Below are 24,579 nucleotides of genomic sequence, written 5' to 3' on the forward strand. Positions count from 1 at the left end.
CTTGGCTCCCCCCTCCCCCCCTTTTTTTGAACTCATGACCTTGTGCTTGCCAAGCTGGCACATATGCCACTGAGCTAAATTCCTGGCTCCTTGCCCCTTTCTTCCTCTTACTTAATGGTAGTATCCCTTCTTTGTTGTCATCTTTTTTAGATTCCATATATTAAGGGAAAATGTGTAATACCTATCTTTCTGAGTCTGGTTTATTTCACTTACCACAAAACATTTTCCTGCAAGTGACATAATTTTTTTCCTTGTAATGTTTGAATAATACTCCTTTGTGTGTATGTGTATGTGTGTGTATATATATATATATATATATATATACACCAGAATTTATTCATCCATTCATCTGGTGACGGTCATGGAGGGTGCTTCTATTGGTGAATTGTAATGTGGTAAGCATAGATGTAAATGTATCACTATGTATATTATTCTGATTTTAATTCCTCTGAATGTATACCAAGGAATGATACTATGTGGTCAAGTGTGGTAGATCTATTTTTAGTTTTTGAAGGAACTTCCATTACTGATTTCAGAGTAGCTATACTAATTCACATTCCCACCAGCAGTGTAACTGTAACCCCTGCATCCTCTCCTACATGCATTATTTTTTGTATTCTTGATGATAGTCATTACCACTGGGAACAGATGGAAACTCAGTATAGTTTTTGTTTGTTCCATTTAGTTTTTGAAGACAGGCTCTCACTGCATAGTCTAGGCTGGCCTTGAATTTATTATGTGTCCCAAGTTGCACTCAACTACATAGCCTTCAGCCTTCTGAGTGCTGGGATTACTAGTGTGTGCCTCCTGCACCCACCTCTCAGTATAGTTTTGATTTGTATCTCTCTGATGGCTAAGGATGTTAAACATTTTTTCGTATGCTTACTGGTCATTTGTATTTCTTCTTTTGAGAAGTGTCTGCTCAATTCATTTGGCCATTAACTGATCAGGATTTTTTTTGGTGTTCAGTTCTTTATGTATTGTAGATATTAATCTTCTATCAGAAGAGTACCTGGCAAAGATTTTCTCCCATTCTGTAGGGAAACTTTTTAGTTTAACATAGCCTCATTTATTGATTCTTACTATTTTCCTATGTTGTTGGAATTCTATTAGGAAATTTTTGTGCCTATACCTCAAGTGTTTCTCCTGTGTTTCCTTACAGCAGATTCAAAGTTTCAGTTTTTATACCTACCTAGGCTTTGTATGCTTTTTTTTTTGGACAGGGATTGAATTTACCACCTTGCACTTACCAGGCAGGCACTTATGCTGCTGAGCTAAATCCCCAGCCCCTTTTGATCTATTTTGAATTAATTTTTGTAAAGGATGAGAGATAGGAATCTAACTTTACTCTTTCACAAGTGAATATCCAGTTTCCCTAGAACTGTTTGTGAAAGAGTCTATCTAGATGTCTCTAAACCCTCATGTGATCATAGGTCGAGCTTTTTCCTAGAGGTAGCTGGATCTAGAGTGTGTGATGCTGGTATTAAGGGCGTGTGATTACTAAATTAGTCCATGAAGTGGTTTGGCACAGTTGAGAGTGTAGATAATGGGAAGGCCTGTCCTGGGGGTGAGTGCTGCCTGCCCTGAGGGTGTGTGGCCTGGCTATAAGGGATAGGAAGGGGGCTGCTGCTGTTTGCTGCTTTGCTGCCTTGCTGCCTTCTGCCTGCCGGGAACTGTTTCTCCTCTGTGATGCCCCTCTGCCATGCTACCCTGCTTGGAGCCAACTGATTATGGACTGAAACATCTACGAACTATGAGCCAAAATAAACTGTTCTGTTTTTACCTTTGGGTGTCAGGTATTTTGTCTCCACAGTGAGAAAAAGAAATTAAGGCAGAGACTATCTTTTCTTCAGTGAATTTTTTTGATACCTTCATCAAGAATTAGATGGAAATTTCCAAAGTATAAAAATCAGTTGCATGCATTTGTTTATGTGTCTTCTATTCCATTGACTGTGTTGATTTTGTGCTAGTATCATGTAGGGGTTTTTTTATGTAGTTTTTATTACTTATGGCTGTGTATTATAATTTGAAACTAGGTCTTTTGATGCTTCCAGCTTTGGCTCTTTGCTTAGGATTAATTTGACTATTCTAAGTCTTGTATGTTTTCATATGAACTTTAGGATTTTTTTTCCTACTGTGAAGAGTGTCATTGGAATTTCGATAGAGATTGTATTTATTGAATGTGTAGATTGCTTTTGGTAATATGGCTATTAAGTTGATTCTGTTGAACCATGAACATAGGAGGTCCTTCCATCTCCTAGAGTTTTAATTTCTTTCTTCAGAGTTCTGTTTTTTTCATTGTAAAGGTCTTTCATCTCCTTGCTTAGGCTGATTCCTAGGTATTTTATTTTTTGAAGGTATTGTGAATGGAGTTTCCTGGGTTTGTTCTCATCTAGTTCATTGTTGATATTTTAATATTGATTTTGTATCTTGAGCTTTTGTTAAAATTTAACAAATAGTCTACACTATTTAAGTTTATGTTTGGTTGATTATATCAGAAAAAGCACGATTTATTACAACATAGACAAATACAATTATTTTTCATTTTGATATTGAATGTTCATAAAATGTTTATTAAATTACTTGGCATGACATTTATTGGAATTCTCAGGCTTTTAAGAAAAGAACTTTTGGGGCTGGGGATTTAGCTCAGTAGCATAAGCATCTGCCTTGCAAGCCGGCGGTCATGAGTTCCATCCCCGGTACTTTTAAGGGCCAGAGATTTAGCTCACTTGGTGTAAGTGCCTGCCTGGCAAGTGCGAGGTCATGAGTTTGATCACTGGTTCCCAAAAAAAAAAAAAAACTTTTAAATCATGTTATTCTTCTATAACTAAGAGACATACTGTTGTTTGTAAGCAGTTTTCTCTATGAATTGGAGAGAGGAATAAATTAAAAGCTAAGTTTGATATGGAAACCACTATACATGTTTTTAACATTGGCTTTTGATATTCTGGAGACATTTGGATATAGTGTTTTAACATATTCAAAAATGCAATTTTCCTATTTGGTGCGGAACACAAGCAATTTGCATGGTTTTTGTTTTCATTATTATGTGTTTTATATAAGCATGACTTCTGTCTTTAAAAAGATCTATTTTGGGTAGTAATTACATGGTAACTTTTTTAATGTTTAAAAATCTTTAATTCAAATGTTAAAGTTCAATACAAGCCATTTGAAGGACTGGGATTATTGTTCTTTTAAAAACAATAATTGGGAAATACAACAAAATGGTCTTTCCACTGTTCAAAGACTTTCAAGGAAAGAATACATCATAGTGCCATAAAGGATGCATTTGCGTAAACCTCCTTTCTCTCCTAGCAATACGATAACTTTTTAAAAGATGATTGAAATTGCAAAACAGTTAACTGATCACAGTTCCTAGTGGTAGTAGTTACCTGGTCGAAATTATCCCATAAACATACTTATGGTTTTTATTAACTACTAACCATGGTAACTCTACAAGCTCTTCTGTTTTAAAAATAATATTTTATTGTTTTTTCAAAAAGTATGATTTGAAATATGCCAGCATTACCATCTGTGACTGAAACTTTTGAATAGATCTGCAAAGTATAAAAATCAGAATTTCTGCACTGGATGAGTTTTGTTGACTTCCTTATATACTATGTTCTGGCTTGATTTTTGTGACCTAATTATCTTTTGATAACTTTAGGGAACACTTCAACATCTCCTGAGGTAAAAATGATTAAAGAAAGGGTAACAATAATGGCATGGAAGAGCTAATAACAGTAGTGTCAGTGCTTGACTTAAAGATACTGATTTAGAATTTGTTTTTTTTTGTTTGTTTGTTTGTTTGTTTGGTTTTTTCTTCTTTTTGAGACGGGTCATGTAGCAGTACAGTTCAGGCTGCCCTTGAGCTCACTTTGTAGCCTAGGCTGGTCTCAACTTGCAAGATCCTCCTGCCTCAGGCTCCCAAGTGCTGGGATTACAGGCGTGAGCCACCACACCCGGCTAGAATCCGTTTTCTTTTTTTTTTTTAGAATGCATTTTTTCTAAGAAGGTGAAAAATGCGCCCAATTTTATGTGCATTTTCTGAAGGTGTCATGTATTTTTTCCTTTCTTTGTGTATTATTATGAAACCTCTTACAGGCAAAAAAATTAAAGGAAACTGAAGATACTCTGAGTGAGTCATCTTTCCAGGATTTCGAGTACCCCAGATATGACGACTACAGGGCAGAGGCCTTCTTGCACCAGCAGAGGAGAATAGAGTGCTACGGCAAGGCGAAGGAGGCCTATCTGAAGGGGAGGAAGCATGTGGCCACCTTTTATGCCCAGCAGGTAAAGTGAGGGACTAATTATTTTTACTTGCCGATTATGTTAGTCAGATATTCTTGAAGTAGATTTTAAAATCTGTACTGTGTTGTGACTAGATAAAGTTATTTTAGGGAATATAGAAATTATATAACTTATCCAAATAAGGCACCCTAATGCAAAAGAAATCTGATTTCAAAAATTTCATCTCTGCTGGGCGTGGTGGCTCACGCCTGTAATCCCAGCACTTGGGAGGCTGAGGCAGGAGGATCCTTGCAAGTTTTGAGACCGGCCTGGGCTACAAAGTGAGCTCAAGGCCAGCCTGAACTGCATAGAGAGACCTTGTCTCAAAAAGACAAAAAAAAAAAAACAGATTTTTTTCCCCATCTCCTTCATTCACTTTCTGTCATTACTTCTACATTTATAGCTTATATGAATTAAAGTTTATTCTGATGGTCTATCTTTTCTTTTAAGTTAGATTCTAACATGTTGTAGCCTATCTAAAGAGACACAAGTATTCTGGAGGAAAGAAAAGTGTTAAAATTGGCCATCTCAGGGTAGAATTATAAGGGTCTTGAACTTTCCATGATGTTTGAATTCTTAGTAATGTATTACTCTTAAAATTAAAAAAATGGCAGTATTTTTCAGGGAGGTAAAATTTCTGTGTAGGCCCATTTTGCATCTATTCTAAGAAACCACTTTGATTCTTTTTATTTTGGTTCCATATGGCTTATGTTTTTGAACAGAGTAAGATGTCAAACTGCTGCAGTCATGTTTTGTCTAACTGCATTCCTGGGGACCTGGCTTCAGAATTTAATTGTAACATGTTGAAAGGGAACACCACGCTGAGACCCAGGATTATCAAGAGTATACTTATCATCAAGCAGTAAACCATGGGGTTTTATCTTCAGATAGATAATATTTAGTTGTTTCCTCATTTTATGATTTTTGGTCCAGAAAATATTCTAGACACAATGATTGACTCCTTCTACTCCAGGGAAGGAAGAATGGGACAAAGGATTGAAAATTATTGAAATATGTTATCTTTATTTATTAATCCCCCAAAATGAATGTAAATTTTACATGTTATAAACATAAACCAATAAAAAAGTCAAACACCAGAAACAAATATAAAAGTGTGAACGGACAAACAACTTGTGCTATGTCTGTACTGTGTAACATTAGTTAAAAATGAAAAGAGATAAACTGTTGATAATTAGTATATAACAACATGGACGGGTCTTAAAACATTACATGGAATAAAGCTGAGCAATATAATAATAAACAAACAACAATTCACCAGTTTAAGAACTATATTAATTCACCAAAACTTATTTTGGTGCCTCTTTGTCTCTTAGTCAGGGCATTAAGTTTTCAAATTTATTGCTCCACGTTTTATTTTGGGCACTATTAGTTTCCTCATTGAGTAGAAAATATCTTGATATTTTGTCCATTGGTGATTGGTTTATAATTATAAAGGGCAGTTTTCATGAGCGGAAGATGAAGCAAGCCAATCACCTTGCTGCCATGGAGATCTTTGAGACAGTCAATGCCTCCCTGCTGCCACAGAATGTTTTGGACCTTCATGGGCTGCATGTGGATGAAGCTATAAAACATCTGATGACAGTTTTACAGCAGAAAACCGAAGGTAGGAAGGTGTATGGGTGAAACACCTTTTCTCTTGACAGTGTTGATATCACTTGCAAATTCAGGAGTATCTTAATGTACAAACTCAAGGTTGCTGCCTCATTTGTGGACAATTGTGTTAGCCGTTTTTCAAGGGAAACTGCTTGGCAGACAACTGTCGCTGATGACTGTTAACAATTCCTTCTCTTTTATGTCCCTGTTCCAGTAGTATGTATTTCTTTGCTATATTTAGTAAAGAGGACATATCATTATTCAATTGGTGTTTAATAAAATAAAGAAGTACATGAAGTAATGAGATCTTTGCAGAGTTGTCACAGAAGCCATGCTTTCTAACTGTCCACAGTGGGGCCTCTTCCTTAGTTCTGCCTCTTTCCAGGGCTCTGGATGGAGGTCTTTTTCAGTGCCTCCATCCAGTACTGTGTATTTCTCGTATACTACAGTGTCTCACCACATTTCGTTTTCTTTTTATTATCAGATGATAGGGGCTGGGATTTTAGCTTAGTGGCATAGCACCTATCTGGCAAGTGGGAAGTCTTGAATTCAATTCCTGGTATCTTCCCTCCCCAAAAATCAATCAATCAATCAATCAATATTATAGGGTGGTAGCACTTACTAGAAAAATCCTGTCTTTTGTCTCAAACTTTAGTATTGAAAGTTATGTCTTTTCATCATTACTGTTTTTGAATTCTTGACCTTTATCTTTATTTTTCATTTTATTGGGGAGATTTTAGAGCCTTGTAGCTCCATAGCCCTATACTATCACTGATAGCTATGTTGTTCTGGTTAGTTCATATATATATATATACACACACACACACACACACACACACACACACACACACATACACACACACTTTAGTAGGCTTTATAGTGTACCTCATGTAAGTTAATCAATTCAACACATATCACTTATAATTAATGTTGAATGGGATTGGTATGTAAGGTTGAAATTTCATGTTTACTGTGACATTGCAACCATTTTGAAAAATTGCAAAATAATAAACACCTCTACCAGTGAATCTTAAGAATCCAAATAGCAAGTTATAACATTTTAACATATTTTTCAGTTTTTTACTTTTCATTTTGTATTCCTCCCTAGAACCTTTTCCTTCTGTCCCTCCCTGTTGATCTCTCTTTCAGCAGAAGATAGAACCTACCGCTCTTGTTTATTCTAGACATCTTCCATCGCTTTCTAATTGAAATCAACATTTTGTAATTTATTCTACATCCTTCCTGTCCACATTACTACGTGGGCATGTGTTCACATATAGTGTGCAGCATTCCTTTCATGAATTTTAAGAAAATGATTGTATATGATGTCATAGTAGAGCATCAGCAAGCCCTTACTTTATTTTCACCCAATAAAGTTTTCAAGACCTACTTATCATGATGCATCTGGTTTTCCATTATAATTGCCTTTAATACTATATGATCATATTATAATGTGTTCATTCATATTGTTGGCCACTTAGTTACAATGTTGCAGTTAACTTTATTTTGCTTATCAGCATGTGTGTACTCTTGTCACTGTCCTTTTTCTTAACATTTTTATAATAAAAAATTATAGGAAAAGTTGGAAGAACCATACATGAACTCTTAGGTATCCTCTCTGTGGATTGAGTGATTGTTGACATTTGGCCACATTTACTTAATCTGTCTAAAACTGCTTTTTGCTGAATTATTTGAAAATGAATTTTAGACATTGTATTGTTTTAGGTACTTTGCATGTGTACCTCTTTACAGATTTGGAGCCAGAATTGGTGGCACATGCAATCCCAGGACTTTGGGAGGCTGAGGTAGCCTGGGCTGTATAGTGAAACCCTGTCTCAAGAAATGAGTACTTGTTGAGAGTTTGATAACGGATTGTGTTTGCTGATATTTATTATTTTCTTCCATTCGATTTTGGTTTCATTCTTTTATTCTTAATAAAAAACAAACAAACAAAAACCAGGGCTAACTAACCAACCAAGAAATAACAGATTTGGTCTGTGGACATAGTTCAGTGGAAGAGAGCTTGCAGCATGATGCCTTGGGTTCAATCCCTAGCACTATGGACAAATTCATTCTCTTGCATAATCATAATATCCTTGTCACTTTTAAAATATTTCACACTCATACAGTTAAAAAGCCTGATATATGTCATATTCAGATTTGTCTACTTGTATGGATAATGTCCTGCATAGCTGTGTCTCCCCACTATCCCATCCAGGAGCCAGTCAAGCATCAGATATTGTCCATTACCTTATGTTTGTATAGTTTCCTGTAATACAGATTTCCCTTTCTAGTTTTTGTCATTGACAGTTTTGAAGACTCTTAGCCAGTTGTTTGGCAGATTGTCCTACATTTTATCTGATTATTTAACAAATCAGATTAAATCTTTTTTTGAATTACACCTAGGTAATATTAAATTATCCTTGGTGAACATAACAAGAGACTATATAGTCATTTGTCTCATTATTGATGCTGTTTGATTCTTTTTCTTTGAGACAGGGTTTTACTATGCAGTTCAGTTTGACCTTGAACTCACTTTGTAGGCCAAGCTGGCCTGAATTTGCAGCAGTCCTCCTTCAGCCTCCAGTGCTGGGGTTACAGGGGTATGCCACCATGCCTGGCCAAATTTGACTTTTTAATTGCAGTATTTTTTGTCAGAGTTTTCTTTGTAAATGTAACTTTCTCAGCCAAGTATTTTCTAAGCCAAGTATTTCTTAGCCATGCATGGAGGCTGACGCAGGAGGATTGAAGTTTCTACTCAGCATGGGCAATTTAGTGACTTAGCAAGACAGTGTTTTAAAATATAAGATTTGAGGGACTGGGGATTTAGTGGCATAAGCACCTGCCTTGCAAGTAGGCAGTCGTGAGTTCGATCCCTGTACTGATAAAAAGGAAAAAGACAAAAAAAAAAAAAAAATGATTTGAGGATGTAGCTCAATGTGTAGGCCCTGTGTTCAGACCTCCAGCCATATTCATTCTCTCTGTCTGTCTCTCTCTCTCTCTTTCACATACACACACACAGCACATGACAGAGTACCTTTTTTCCTTTTTTAATTAATCCTCTTTGATGGTTGATTATGTGTTGTGCTTCTCACTCAATACTCAAAAACTTCTTAATAAGTGACTATATAGGTAGGTAGTCCTTTCATTCTTTTTGAGCAATAAAGTTGTAGGTATTTAATGTGTTCAGTGTGATTTGATATATACACACATTATAAAGTGATTACCACAGTCAAGCATGACACATAATCATGATTTAGTAATCATCACTGGCTCAATTCTTGGCCAAAAAGATAAACATTTAACAATGGTAAAATGAGCTTTATGAACACTATGATAAACTTTTGTACCTTTTAACCAGCATATCCACATTTACCCCTACCCCAGCTCCTTTTCATGTGTTTGGCTTTTTAAGGTCCATGTAGAGGTGAGGTCTTGCGATATTTCTCTTCAGTTTCCTTATTTCAAGTAGCATAATGCCATACATGTTCATCCATGTTTTTACAAGTGATAATATTTTCTTTTTTTTTTAAATCAGAAAGTAATATTCCCGTGTGTGTGTGTGTGTGTGTGTGTGTGTGTACAAGCAAAATGGTAGATCCATAATGCAACTTTTTTTTGGCCATAAAAAGAGTGAAATACTGATACATGCTATGACATGGTTGAACCTTGTAAACTTGTTACATGAAAGGAGTCAGATATGACAGCCATGTACTGTACAGTTCCAGTTATGTGAAATGTCCAAGTAGGTGAATCCACAGAAAATAGATTTCTGATTCCTGGCGCTGAAAAGTGGAGTATTTGAAGTGACAGCTAATAGGCTTAGAATTCCTTTTTGAATAAGGAAATGTTCTGGAAGCAGTAGTGTTGGTTGTATAACACTGTTAATAAACTGAAAACCTCTGTATGGTGCATGTAAAAGATGGTGAATTTTGTGATATGAACTTTATAAAAAACTGTAAGAAAAAAAAAACAGGCATGAATAATTAGCCAAGATAATACTTGTGTACATCTGAGACAGTTTCTGCAAATCAAAGTCCATCTCTTGCATCTCACCTGATGTAGCCTGTAGTTGTTGTCCAGCACCACCAGGTGGTGATATTGTTGAATAGAAACCTTTTCAGAGGAAAATTTATGGATCTGTCCTTTGTTGCTTTTAATCATAGTATAAAAGGATTTTCAAAATTGGAGATGAATAGAAAAGTAGACCTTGTTTGTCTTGTGATTGAGATTTGGATTATTACCTACAATATACTTTTGCCTCAAATTCAGACTAGATGTTGATTAGGCCTTAAGATCTGACATACTGTATCGTAGTGGATTACAGGGGACAGAAGAACATGTTAAACACCACCATGGGAATATGATCAGGAAATTCATACTGATTTTCCTTTCTTTTGTTCTCTTTTAAGCATGGGAAAATGATTTGGAGAAAAGGAATGGGGAATAGGATCATCTCTGAGAGACAGGAGGGCTCCCAAATGGGTTTTTCCAGACTGATTTTCACAAATTCTACAGTATGGGTTTTATTTCAACCTTTATACAAACAAACCGCTTAATTTTTGAAATTCATTTTTCTTAGTTTTTTTTTTTAAAATTTTAAGCTCCTTTATTATACTGTAGTTACCAATTTAACAACCCACCTACTTTAGCTTCCCTGAGTGTTTTTGTGCAGTTTTCTGTTTTGTTCCCTGAAGATATGCCTCCCCTTGGGCAGCTGTTGTTGCTAGGTAGTTCTGGGACGGGTGCCAGCTGAGAGCCCTGGTGTGCGTAGTGGAGGGGAAGTGGCCCCGAAGAACTGTCCGCCTCCATACTTGGGCCAAGGAGAGGCTGGGCGCTGGGACATATCACCTGGCCCAGGAGACCTGCGAAGAGTGAGGCTAAGTCACTCCCACGGGGGTCTTCTGGGTGCGTTTTCTCCTCCAAGGGTTGTTGGTAATGGTTTGGAGACCTGCCACTGCAGGCCCTGTGCTGGGACTGGCTGGGTTGTGTCTTTCTACCTAGCACTTGGGCAAAGTGGGACAAAATTATTGTTGTGCAAGATTTCAAACATACACACTAGTCGAGAGGGTATAAGGATCCGCAACCATCTCCTTTAACACCTGCCACCATCACCTTCCGCCTTTTCTTCCATGTATATTTCTGAGTGTCTACCTGTCTGAATTCCTTCCTGGAAAATCTGAGCTGTGGAATGTTTTGTAATTTGCGCAAGTCTACGTAGGGCTCCCTGCTAGTCCTTTCAACTCAGTTCGCAGATTCCCGGTCTCAGAGCTTTCGCGTGTCTCTCTCCCTGCCCTGCAGATTTGGATGCAGCAGCGGCAGCAGGAAATTCAAATCGTGGCTTCCAGTGGCGCGGGTTCTAGCTTCTGCTCCTGTTATAGCACCAGGATTGGATTTCCAGTTGGTTTCTCTCAGCTTAGTTCATTCCTGGGTCGGCAGGGTGTATCTCCCCTTGCTTAGGACTCCTCGTACTGCACCATTCCAGGATTTTAAGCGGGGTATCTCAGAGACCCTCCATAGCAGCTGCTGTCTATCCGCCATGTTCTTCTGGAAGTCGTCTCTTTTTCTTAGTTTTTTTGAGGCAGTCTTAATGTATAGTTTAGGGTGACATTGAACTCACTAGCAGCCCAGGCTGCCCTTGAACTTGTAGCAGTCCTCCTGCCTCAGCTTCCCAAGTCCTAGTATTACAAGCATGTGCCACAACACCCAGTTTAATTTTTTTTAGATAATTGGATATTTTTAAAAACTGATATTAAGAAACCATTGTTAATTTTGTAAGGTGGTGTTATTGTGGTTATGGTTTTTGTTTTTGTTTTTTGAGATGGGCTTTCATTGTGTTGCCCAGATTGGTCTTGAACTCCTGGGCTCAAGTGATCCTCCTGCCTCAACCTCCCAGGTGTTAGAACTATAGGTATACACCAGTCCACATGGTTGGTGGTTATGTTTGTTTTATTTTTTTAGGAGTCCTTTTTGAGATACATACTGAAATATTTGCAGTTTAAATAATAAAAAATCTGGAGTACTCTTAAAAATGAGTTATAAGGGGCTGGGGATTTAGCTCAGTGGCATAAGCACCTGCCTTGTAAGCAGGCAGTCGTGAGTTCAATCCCTGGTACCAATAAAAAGGAAAAAGACAAAAAAAAAAAAAAAAGGAGTTATAGGGTTCTTTCCCTATAACTCTCTATTGGTAATGAACAGCAAGAACAGCTGTGCTTTGGGAAACTGAACACCAGTTAACCCATGCTACAAATTTGAACTCGTACCCTGTGTGAGGCATGTGAACCACCTGGGGAGCAGTAGTGAAGGAGTGATGGGGGTAAATTATGGCTAGGAGAGTTGCTTTTTGGTAGTTAAACTTATTTATGGTATGCCAAATGTAAACAACAATGCATAATTTATAAGTTTATAGAGCAAACCTTTTTAACTAGAGTGAAAATAGACTATAGTGAAAATGTAGATCTTAAGCAAAAATAAGGAGTTAGAAATGCAGGAACATAGAGTCTTTTACAACTTCAAGCTGAATATTACCCTGGAGATAATGAGGCTTTAAAAACTATCTGTTTGATTCTCCAGGCGTATAACCACAATTTGGTGAGCAAAATATGGAGTGCTTAGGTTCTATGGGGTGCATATTTTATGCTAAAGATAAAAACTTGGGCTGTTTATGAATGAGGATAGCTGTTTATTAAATTCATTTGTTATTTTTGTGTGTGAGCCTTTTTGGTCTTTTTGAGACAGATTCTCGCTATGCAGTTCAAGCTGGCCTTACACTCAGTTTATAGCCCAGTTTATCCTCAAGCATGCAATGATTCTACTGTCTTAGACTCTCAAGTGTTGAAATCACAGGTGTGTGCCACGATGCCTGGCTTGTTATTGTTATTTGTTATTAAATTCAAACTGTATCTATTGACTTTCCCAAAGTAATATTCAAAGTACAAACTGTAGTCTTCCAAGAGACTCAGGGTCATTCAGATTTTAATAGTTCTCTATCAGGGAGCATTTCTTAGGCTAACAATTGATCATCTTTAACAGTAGGATGGTGTTTCAGTCTTCAATTACTGGATTTGCTGACAGCCATTTCTGAGGGGATGGACTACAAAGTAATTTTTGTTATTACTCCATTTCTTTATGAGGAAAATGGCACCACGAAGCTATAAATACTGTTCATGGTCACAGTCATTTAGTGGCAGGGCAGTGACTTTAAAGCTGGCTGGCTTCAGAGTACTTAATAGAGTTGTGAAAATTTCTTATTTCTTAAGTATAATTCATTTCAAGCAATGCCTGTGTCCACGGTATGTAATTGTTAGGTGTTATAAATTTTGTTATTGTCATCATCACTGTAGGGAGAACTTCTGATAGTGCATGAATATCTCCTTCCTCACAGTAGGGAATGTCCCTCTGAAGTTTTTAGATGGACAGATTGCTGTAAGGCTTTGTGCATTTTAAAATAATACATTTCAAAACATTCATTAGGCTTTTTGAGGTAATAAGGCTCTAAATGTTCATAAAACCAATTTTGTACACATTTGACTGGTTACAGTATGTTTTCTGTTGAGAATGTAAGGAGTCATTTTAACTGTCACAATTCTTGTTGTAACAGAGTTTAAGCAGAATGGTGGTAAGAACTATCTTTCTGTAATTACGGGGAGAGGAAACCACAGCCAGGGAGGAGTTGCGCGCATCAAACCAGCTGTCATTAAATACCTCACAAGCCATAGTTACAGGTGAGTATAGATTTCTAGTATCAAGAATGGCAACTGTCTGCATGTGGCTAAGTGAACACTAACAGTATGCTCAGAACTTTGTCAAAGTAGTCAACTAAATTAAGCCATCTGATTTCAGCCACAAGTTCATGTTTAAAATATGATACAACTTTTTCCTACTATATGTGTACTGTATAGCAAACCAGAAATAGAAAATGTTTGTTAAAACACTTTGATGTGTGACTACAATTAAAAACTTTAATGGAAAAAAAGAATCATTGAATAAAACTGTCATAATTTTAAAATTATAAAAAATTTCACTATATGTTCTTTTGATAATGCATATTATCAAAGATAGATTCAATGTATCATAATTTAAGATTTGTTATAACTCATTTGAAAGAAGAAACTGGGTTTTTGTGTAGAATTGGGGGACTTGCTGAAAGATAGCTGTAGTTTAATGAGTTTATGCTTTAGTTGAAACATTTCCGTTCATATGAATTTATGATTTTAACTTTATAAGTTAAATGCCATAAATGCCATTAATGATCTTTTACTGTAGACATGAAATAGCCTTTTCCATTGTGTTACTATTCAGTAACAAAATTATAAAAAAAGTCTAAGGTTAAAGACCTGCTGATGAATAAGTTCCCGTGTGTATCTTTAAATTCCCTCTTCCTTCCAGTTTCAGTTATGGTAGCCTATTTTATTTTCACAACTTTTTTAATGCTATGTAACAAAATGTTACTTATCTACATTTAGAAAATGGTAGCATTAATACTGAACACAAAAACTGATGACATTTTAGGGATTTTTTATACAAGTAGTAGTTATATCAGAACATTATCATACAGAGATTAATGATCTATTTCAGAGAGTAGTGTTCCTTGGCATTTTATATTAAGAGAGCTGAAAATGTTGCAAGGCCAGAGGAATCAGGCTTGTCATCTGTATCAGATGTTTTTCTTGATGCACAGAAGCATTACAGTGCAAATACCATTTTGTCCCTCATATAGCAAGCAGACTTTATGGATCAGGGAAGAGGTTTTGAAGAATCTTAATACTGTATTAGTACTCACTGAGTCAGGGGTAACCCTGAACCTGGGGACTGTATGTGACCTGACAGTTGAGTAAATGGAACATAAGCATGTGGTAAAATTGGTCCTCGATTTTAATAAAGGAGAGTACTTTCATAGTAAAAAAAAATTTTTTTTTTTTGGCACTGGGGATCGGACTCAAGATTGCATGCTTGCAAGGTAGACACTTATGCCGCCGAGCTAAATCTCCAGCAGTAAATATTATTTTAAACATAGGCACTTAGAATCAATTAAAGGAATATTTGTTAGTCAATTTGAAAATTTTTGTTTTTTAAACAACTTTTTTCTCATTTCCACAGGTTCTCTGAAATTAAACCAGGGTGCTTGAAAGTCATGTTAAAGTAAAATAAACGTCCTTGACTTAAAAGTGTGGAGGTTTGTAGGTTAAAATTAATTTTATTTGCAATAATTCAGTCAATTCTGTTCTAAACGTGTTTTACTAGAAATAATATCCATTTATAAGTCAAATTTTTCTGAAATTCAAGAGAAGTTTAATTTTTTTATTGAATCAAAGCCAAATAATTTTTAACTGTAAAGAATATTCAAGAGAATTTTTATTGATTACAAAATATCTAAGAAAGCAGCTGCCGTTTTAAGGTCTGAAATGCTCTGATTCTCCGAACAGCCTACGTACGTACGTGTGTGTGTGTGTGTGTGTGTGTGTGTGTTTTAAGTGAAGTCATAAAGGCTTCTCTGGGTGTTCATGCCCTTCAGAGGGCTGCATTCAAAGGGTAATAGAATTGAAGAAAAAAAAATGTAACAAAAAAAATACTTGAATACTTTTTTTGCTTTCAAAGCCAAACATGAAATCATACCATCATGCCATAATATGCTGCAGAAAGGAAGATACACTGTTGCACTTTTTCTGTTTTGTATATGTGATCTTAATCTCTTGCCTTTTGTCCCTGTGCATTTTTCTTGAGGAAAGTTAGGTCTGTGATTGTGTTGCAGTTTGTGTCTTTCATAGGCAGAAAAGTTTTCAGGGAAAAAATGGTGAAATATGAAACGTGCTGCTGCCTTAGAACTAGGACTGTCTGTGTAAGAGACATTTCAGGCGGTGCTAAATAACGATATATGTGAGGCATGTGATTTCTACACTATAGATCAAAATCCTATTAAAAAACCAGAAAACACTCATATAATAGGAATCTGTACAAATTAATAAAAATTTTTCTTGTGTTTTGAAAAGGATCCAACTTTCTGAAAGAAAATTGTCATTGACTTCTTATCATTCTGTTAGCTAGTGGATCTGATTATTATTTAAATTAGTTTCCTTTACACAAATTTATTGTGGGAAAGTAATTTTTCAGTATGAGATAATGGCTAAATTTTTATTTTGGATGTATAGATACTTCCAACTTATACAGTTTCAGCAAAAAATTGTATTTTTTTTTCATTAGTTTAAAAACTTACTTGTGAATTTGAGGATCATTTCGAGTTCAAGGCCGAGTCTAGCCAACGTAGTGAGACCCTCTCTCAATAAACCGAAAAATTATTTGCATTGGGAATGGTAGGATTCATTGAGCTATTACTGAAAGAATTCCTGAACTGCACAAGTGATTTCCCAAAAGGACAAACAGTTTAATAAAAACAAAACTCAAAGATTCATATTTTTATATTTCATCAGTGCACGCATGCTTTTAAATGGAGAGCCTTACTGAATTTTATTTCCACAAAAATAAGAATATGTTTATTATTTAGAAACGGCTTATTAATGGTATTGGAGTATTATTTACATTTTTGTGTTTGTAATAATTTGTTAACAGGAATTTAGCACACTTTAAAATAATCTTTAAAAGTATATACATTAAAAATAAGTTACTGACTTTTTACAAAATTATAATCATTAGTTAATGAAGTAAAATTGTATAAATTAATATGGTTTAAAATATATGAAAAAATACTAAAACCTGGAGTTTCTGGAATGTGTGTAGCTGCATACTCATTTTCTGTGTTTTTTATATTTCTTAACTGGTTTAAAAATACGTATTTGAGTATTTCAGCTAGGCTTCAGTATTGTGATTATAACTCACAGGAAAGCAGTCCAGAGAAACGGGGTTAGGCTATTTGAAAGAACCTTACTTTCTACTGTGTCAGCATCAAGTATAAGTCTTGTTTTGATAAATCTGGTAGCATTATTCATGAATATATAAGTGAAGTCTGAGCACCATATAAATTCTTATGAAGTCCTAACCTGCCTCAGACCCAACTATCTAGTATAGTTTAAACAGCACATAATTATGAAAGAAAGATTTAGAACCCCTCGTTTTTTCTTTTGGCCATTATCTAAGAGGCAGTGATAGTTTGGAGACTTTACAAGATTTCATGTATTGGTGTATTTGTTCCAGTATGTGATTTACTAGAACATCTGTTGATAAATTTAGTATTTTAAAAGTACAGAACTTCTGTAGTTTGGAAGATTTTACTAACAGTTACATCCATTGAATAGTCTCTTACAATTGTCTACCAGAGGAAAAAAGAACTGCTATGGAAGCCTCAAGGGTTATAGAGATGGGCAAGGAGTCACTTTTTAAGTGTTCTCAATCTATCCATCTCCTTAGCCCAATGTGAGAAATGGAAGCATGTTATCATGCATTTATTGGATGTTTATATCTCTCCATGTTATTTTCAAATCCATGTTATTTTCAAATTGAAGTTTCTGTTTATCAGCATTTCTATACTATTTGCAATTCTATGATTTTTGCATCAGTACATACTATATAGTAGAAATACTAAAATGTTTTGTGTATTATAACATCTTTTGAGAAGAAAAGCTCACAGTTCTTTTGGGTAGTTTCTTATCCTTTTATTTTCATCTTTTTCTTTTAAAATTCAAATGTTTTGTGTGCTTAGAGAAAGGACTCATTTAGTAATAAGATTACCTGTTCTGAGCTGGAAATGGGCAAATTTTGAAACTCAGGAAATTGTTCTGACAATGTTTTAACTGCTGTCATATTAAGAAAATGACAAAAATAATTTGTACTGTTTTTTCCAAATGTTTTTTCTACATGCTTTCTGTTGTGCAATGAAGTTTGATAATATTTCTGTGTGGTGGTAATAGACTGCTTATTTTTATTTACCTGTAAAGGAAACAGATTTAAATGTTTGTGTGGACAAAGGAGTGTCATTTATAAGGTAAAGTAAGTTTATATAGAGTATATATTAATGGTGCTTATTTTAAAAATGTAATTGGTTTACAGTATTAATGCCTTTTTACAGAATTTAATAGAGAAACAAAGCTGGAAGATGCCTGCGTACTCAAGAGCCTTTTGTAACTTCATGCTGTATGATGACAGAGTTTATTATTTTCCTTAAAGTTGAATTGACTTTTAGGGTCCAAATGATGAACCTGTTAATAATAAATAACTAAATTAACATTGAGACTTCTCATTAAAATGTAACATTGCAGCTGTTAGAGAATATATTATAAAATTTTTAGATCATATGTCAGAAACAAAATACTTCTATTTGTACTATAAAGAAAGTGTAATTTTGCTGTTAATTCTTGTACTTTTTTATTGAAAATATTTGTAATTTTGCTTTTAAATTTCTTACAAAGACATTTGCAGATCATACATTTAATTTAATAAAATACTTTAATCACAGTCCAGTGTGAGGAAATACTTTGTTTGAAGTAGCAGGTTATAGTGACTTTTTCTCATGCGACTTTGTAACTGAGGGAAAACGGGTCATAAAATTTGCATTTCCATACCACAGCTTTCAGTTTATTTTGGTGTAGCAAATGGTGATTGACTTTTGACCTAGGTAAATGGGTTAGCTAAGTCTTCTTTCTTTACATCCTGTGTCTTTTGACTGATGTCAAAATTTACAGTTGTGTCTTTAGGAATTTGAGTAATTCTTTTTTTTTTTTTTTTTTTTTTTTTGTGGCAGGACTCTAACCCAGGGCCTTAGACCTGCCGGGCGGGGCTGTGCCTCTGAACTCCATCCTTGGCCCTGAGTATTTCTTCCTTAAATAATATTAAGGACCTTATTCAGTTCAAAAAAGCAGAATAATTCACTCACTTAGAAAGAACTTAATATATTTTTTCAGTAAGTATTTATTGAGCTTTTATTACTGGGGACATAGTGTGAGACAGCTTTTCTCCGCAGGTATCTTATACTGTAATGGTTCTCACCAACTGTTATGAGCATAGTAATTTTTACTGTGGGAATACTTTCATATACGTTTTATTTTTAATCCCAAGAGAGTTATTACATAGATGCAGCTTTCCAAATTTAATGGATAAAAATATGTAACATAGAGAAAGTAACAGAGATGCAACTCCAGCTTAGGCTCTCTGACTCCTACAATACAGCGGCTGACTCTAATCATAAGAGTCAGAAGAGTTACTTAAAAATGAGTAACATTTCCTGTGCAGATATGTGGCTGCACAGAATGTATCTGTGAATATCTGCAATCTGTGAGACTGGCTTCCTTCTTTGTCCAAAGAAACCTGGCATTTTGGGAAACTCCAAATACAACTGGCAAAAGGTTTATTTTTCTTTTATCCCAGAGATAATCCAGGACTGATAAGAATGCTGTTCTCCATGAAGTTTTTGGGAATTTAGGATTCTTGTAGCTTACTATTCTGCCATATCCAGGGTATGACACTCATGTTTGTAGGCTAAGATGGGTGGCTGAAGCTCTAACCATCACATCTACATTCTCTTGAAGGAAGGACAAAGAAAAGGAGCTGGTGATAAGGCCCAGTGGTCTTAAAGACCATGCATTTTTAGAAGCTTCCATAGGACATTTCAGCTTACATTCTGTTGGCCAGAACTTAGTCATGTGGTCACAGCTAGCTGCAGGGGAGGCTGGGAAGTTGTTTCACACTGCCATGAGTTTAGCTAAAATACAGGTGTCCTGTTGTTAAGGAAAGAGAATGAATATTAGGAGAATGAATAGAAGTCTGCCAAATCATGTTTTATCATGATATACAAATAATGTGAAGTTGGGTCTTCTCTTTGTAGCTCTTAATACATTCCTTCGTCAGATCTTTGTTGATAACTTCCATATACTGTGATAATAAAAAGGAATCACAGTTGTCTGTGTTTTGACTTTAAATACTTAAGTGCTCTTAGTTACCAACCTGATGAAATGGGCTTCAGTTTACAGTTATTGCCTATATGTATTGAATGTGTGTTACTAGTTACTCAGACTGATGCTTCCACTGGGGAAGTTGGGGAAAACTAAAAATTCTGGGTGGTTTTGTCCCAAAAGTCAAAGTGAAACTTTGGAGGCATTTTTGCCAAAGGAGCCTCTGTTCTCCACTCTTTAGCTTTGGCTACTGAGACAAAAGACAAAGGCTAGCAGACTTGGAGACTAATGAAAGGCCCCTTGTAAAAGCTGACATCCTAGAGGGCTTCAGTATCAGGATGAGGATAAATAATTTTGCTCTGGAGTGTGAGGAATATTGCTTTGGCACTGAGAGAGCAAGAGACTAACAAAAACAAAAGCATGATATGGTACCATTAATGGCTTTCACAGATTATCAACCCAAAGTCACCTAACCCAAGGATAGGAAAAAAAGTCTTCAAGCCATCAATTGAGTTTAAAGAGGTTGCAGCCTGCTAATGTCATCATTGGCTGCCTGGGAGGGGCAAATGCCAGTCTCTTCAGAGATTATATACCTTCATCTTGGAAATTAAATTTGATCAACTGTAAATCCAGTGATCAATTTCTAGGAATTACAGGAGAAATTTACAGAATGTTAAGTACCACTGTTGGGATACAATCACCAAAAGAGATGGTGGGAAACTAAGCAATGTGCTATCTCTATACACAATTACAAAGAAAAGGATGACACTAGCGAAGGAATTACATACACATTAAGACTTGGGCATCATCAATCATTGCGGTTTGTGCACCTTGTTTAGGTATTGGTTCAGCAAAAATGAAACAGAACAAGGCAACTCCGAATAAAGTAAAAGATAATAGGCAATGTGAACATTGATTGGATATTTATATTAAAGAACTATTGTTTTGGGGAATGTTATTTTAAAGACTAAAGGATACATGATGTAAAATGTGCATAAAATGCAGTTGAGACTATTTCAAAATAAGAGGGAGGAAGTGCCTAGAGGTACTTAGTGCAGTGAGATTGGCCATAAATTGGTAAATGTTGACAGTTAATTCGGAAAAACCTGGCCTCACCTTAATGTGACTTAGCAGAACAAACCATTGCAGTAGGTAACGGCTTTCACTCACTTCTGCCTCCCCTGTCTCCTCAAGGTTTGGTGGAAATGTAATTTTAAACTTCTCAGTCTTTGAGGTACAGAGTCTCAGTTACTAGTGGAGCAGGAGAATGAGGATGAAATATCCAAGTATACTAACTATGCTGATGGTACTTGACAAACCCAGTGCTAAAAGTAAAGTGGGTTGATGTTTGTCACAAAAGCCTCACGGGCTTATGTAGACATGCCTGTGAGATCCCCAACTCCCGGGTAATGTAAGCATATCTTTCAGGAGACTTGATTTTACTCAGTGGCAGGTAATGCATATTACTTACTATAGTTTGTTTATGAATTAAAAGTGAATTTGTTATAGAGAATAGAAACATTTAACTTTAAACATAAAATAGAATCAAAGACATTAATATTTTAGTTAAGAAACTCCTTCTTGAGTAATTTTTATTTTTTCGATTATGGGGATCAGACTCAGGACCTTGCGTTCACCAGACAGGCACCTGTGTTGAGTAACGATTCTTAAGCAATAGTGTACACAAGAATCTAGCCCAGTGTAGTGGTGCACACCTGTTATACCAGGAGGATAGGGTAGGAGATCGTTGTGAGTTTGAGGCTAGCCTGGGCTACATAGTGAGTTTTAAGACTGCCTTAATTACAGAGCAAGATCCTGAAAAAGCAAAACGAACAAAAAACCAAAATCAAAAAACAAAAAACAACCCCCCCCCCAAAAAAAACCTTCAAAAGTATCATCTATAAAATGCCTAGATAAAATAGATTTCTGTTCTCCTTCAGAATTCCTGAATCACTCACAGAAGGTTGGGCCCAGCATTTTAAGTAAGTATACCAGAGGACCTGAGACCATTGTTCCACACCTTAAGAACACTACCCCAAAGGCAAAGTCCAGCACTTTATGCTTAGCTATTTAAGGTGCTATCCCTTGGCTTCTACCCCAGTCTTGGTTTGCAGATTCTCAACCAATCCTGGCATGAGACACACAAGCCTGAACCCTTTGAAATTTATGTAGAATACTGGGTGTGATGGTGCATGCCCGTAAGCCCAGCACTCAAGAGGCTGAGGCAGGAGGATTGCTGGGGGTTTGAGGCCAGCCTGCACTATATAGTGAGAACCTGTTTCACAACAAAACAAGTTTGTATGTTGTAGAGTAAACTTATTTAGCAATTCAGAGAGGGAAATTGAAGCATGAAGAAGTTAGCTTAGCTTTGCCCAATATTACATAGGATATGGGAGCCAGGATTCAAGTCAAGGCAATAAGGCCTCAAAGCCTTTGCCCTTAGCGACAATACTGAATTACTTTTCCACAGCAGGAGTCAGGATTTGCTGCATGTGGTGGTGTGTGCCTATAAGTCCAGCTATTTGGAAGGCTGAATCAAGAGGATTGCAAATTTTTGGCCAAGTGGAGCAATTTAGTGAGATACTATCTAAAAAAAAAAATTAACTGGGGTTATAAATCAGTAGAAAAACATTTGTCAAGTATGTGCAAAGCACTGGGTTCAAGCTCCATTACCAAAAAAATATAAAAAGCTAACACTTCTGGTTTAACAGGGAGAAGCACAGGGAACATTTACTTAGTTTCTTCAAGGTCTGTCAGGCTTCATTAACTGTCTACAAAGGCCCTGTTATGTTTTCACTAATTCCTAAGTTCTTAACGCTTCTGTCCTCTGCCTGGTTTGAAAGCTCCCACATTTTTAGGATTTTGTTATATCAAGAAGCTCTCTTTTGGTTCCATAGTCTGTGTTGCCTATTGTGTGTAAAAAGTTATCTCAAAACTTGGTAGCCAATCAATGTAATCCTCAGTTTCCCAGGGCTCTGGGAGTGCCTGCCTGGGAGCTTCTAGCAGAGTCCTTCATGAGGTGACAACCAGGATGCTGGGCGGCAGTCCCGAGGAGGCGGCCGTGGGTTGTGGAATTCACTTCCATGGGTGGTTGCCTGTGAGATAAGTAGGTAAGAGTAAGTGGTCTCCTGAGGCCCATGGGGGGAGATGGAGGCGACTCATGAAAGTGTAGCTGAGGTAGAGAACAGATTTGGCAAGTTGGAGACAGGGAAAGTGAAAGGCTACAGGAAGAGAAAAAAATGTCAGGGCTCAAAATATCAGAGATGAAGGTATTTGTCCCCTATTTGTGACTGAACATGGAGATGGTGGTCATCAGAGTGGAGAAGGTCTTGGGAAGGATGCCACACGTCTAGGTCATCTGCTTAGTGAACATGTCAGGCAGCAGGTAAGGAGCAGAAGACAGCCAGTCTGCTGGACGTGTGAGTGAAGTTACAAATGCTTTCTTTGTCCTTCACACCGGCAGGGTCTGACTGGTGCAGCCCGCTCTGAGGAGAGACTTGTAAGCAGCACTCCCCTCATCTGCTTTTGGGCGTTGACAGCAGGGATGAGAGGGACAAGGCCCAGCAGGAGGGACAGGGTTGGATGAAGGTGGCGCTTCCCGCTCGCTCTCAATCACTTCCTTGCGTTGGACCTGACTGTTTGCTTTGAAGTTTTCTCCTCTTGTTTGTTTATCCATCTGGATTTATGAAAACCAATAAATTATGCACTTGAGATTCTCCACTATTCTGGATTGTTGCAGTTTCACTATTTACAGAAAGAGTCAAAGGCCAGCAGCAACTCCTGCATCTCTGCACAGGGCCCCTGAAGTGAGTGGGCCGCACAGCAGCAAGAGCTCGCTGTCTCCCAGTCTCTGGGCCATGCTTTGCTTTTCATTGTTCTGTGTTTTCTTAGGTAAAATTAATTTCTTCCCTTGAAAAATAATTCCTGGCAGTTGGTTACTCAGGCATCTATTTTTAAATCCTCTTACTAACTTTATATTATGTTCATGAATTTATTAGCTAGAATTTTTGAATATAGTTTCTCCCTTAACCTTTATATTTCTTAGTTCCTGTCCTTGGTGTCATGGTAACAGTTTTAGGACGTGTGCCTGTGATTTTATTTAAGCTAACTGAAGTCTTTTTGGAAACACAATAAAAACCTATATCTTTAAGGAAAAAGAAGCAGGTTGCACATAACTTCTTAAAGTATGTTCTTATTTGTGCTTTAAAAAAGGTGTATGTAGGTAGATTCCCATATGCACTGCTATACGTGTGTGTGTGTACACACACACACGCACGTATATACAGTGCAAACACACACATAAAGCAGATAGAATGGATTCTGGGTCCCTACATGACTCCGCTTCAGGAAGTGTTGTGTTCAGAAGACAGTACAATGTAACTCTGATTTTTTACTTGTATTTCTCATCGGACTTATATGAAACCCTTGTGTCTTCCATCACGTAAGTTATACAGACATCACTTCTGTGAACACTTCTCTAAGTCGGTCTTTTCCATATATTCTGTCTTACACTCTCATATTGTAAAACGTCTCCACCCTTTTTTGTGGTGCTGAGGATGAAACCCAGGCTTTATGACAGGTCAGTGTTCTACGGTGAGCTACACCCTAGCTCTGCATATGTTTTGTCTGCCTCTTTCACCAGCACTCTGTTGGGTATCTGCAGTCTCAGGACTCATCTGTCACCACCCCCCCATCAGGAGTAGGCCCCCCTCCCGGGCCTTTTAGTGGTAAATCTGTGTCAGCGTCTTTATTCTTCACTTAGGACCTTCCTCCTTTCTCATTCCCTCTGTCTGCATAAGACCGTAGGGCAGTGTGATACAGTGCTCTATGGAGG

General features: G+C 36.7%; 1 protein-coding gene across 10 annotated transcripts in view; it reads left to right on the forward strand.

The window, feature by feature from the left end:
• Nucleotides 1-18,312, forward strand: part of N4bp2 (NEDD4 binding protein 2) — an 80,106-nt gene extending 61,794 nt beyond the window's left edge. For 8 of the 10 annotated variants that reach the window (XM_063240640.1, XM_063240649.1, XM_063240644.1 and 5 more), the window contains 5 exons: nt 4,108-4,296; nt 5,749-5,917; nt 13,508-13,631; nt 15,007-15,082; nt 17,796-18,312. In XM_063240640.1, the coding sequence (XP_063096710.1) occupies nt 4,108-4,296; nt 5,749-5,917; nt 13,508-13,631; nt 15,007-15,052 (528 nt within the window). In that variant the 3' untranslated portion in view covers nt 15,053-15,082; nt 17,796-18,312. The remainder of the gene's footprint in view (nt 1-4,107; nt 4,297-5,748; nt 5,918-13,507; nt 13,632-15,006; nt 15,083-17,795) is intronic. The other 2 variants (XR_010044708.1, XM_063240641.1) reach the window with 2 other exon arrangements.
• The last annotated feature ends 6,267 nt before the right edge of the window (nt 18,313-24,579 follow it).

The sequence above is a fragment of the Cavia porcellus genome, unplaced genomic scaffold, assembly GCF_034190915.1.
Source record: "Cavia porcellus strain 051 isolate PalLab524CR breed Dunkin Hartley unplaced genomic scaffold, mCavPor4.1 scaffold_30, whole genome shotgun sequence".
NCBI classification, from domain to species: domain Eukaryota; kingdom Metazoa; phylum Chordata; class Mammalia; order Rodentia; family Caviidae; genus Cavia; species Cavia porcellus.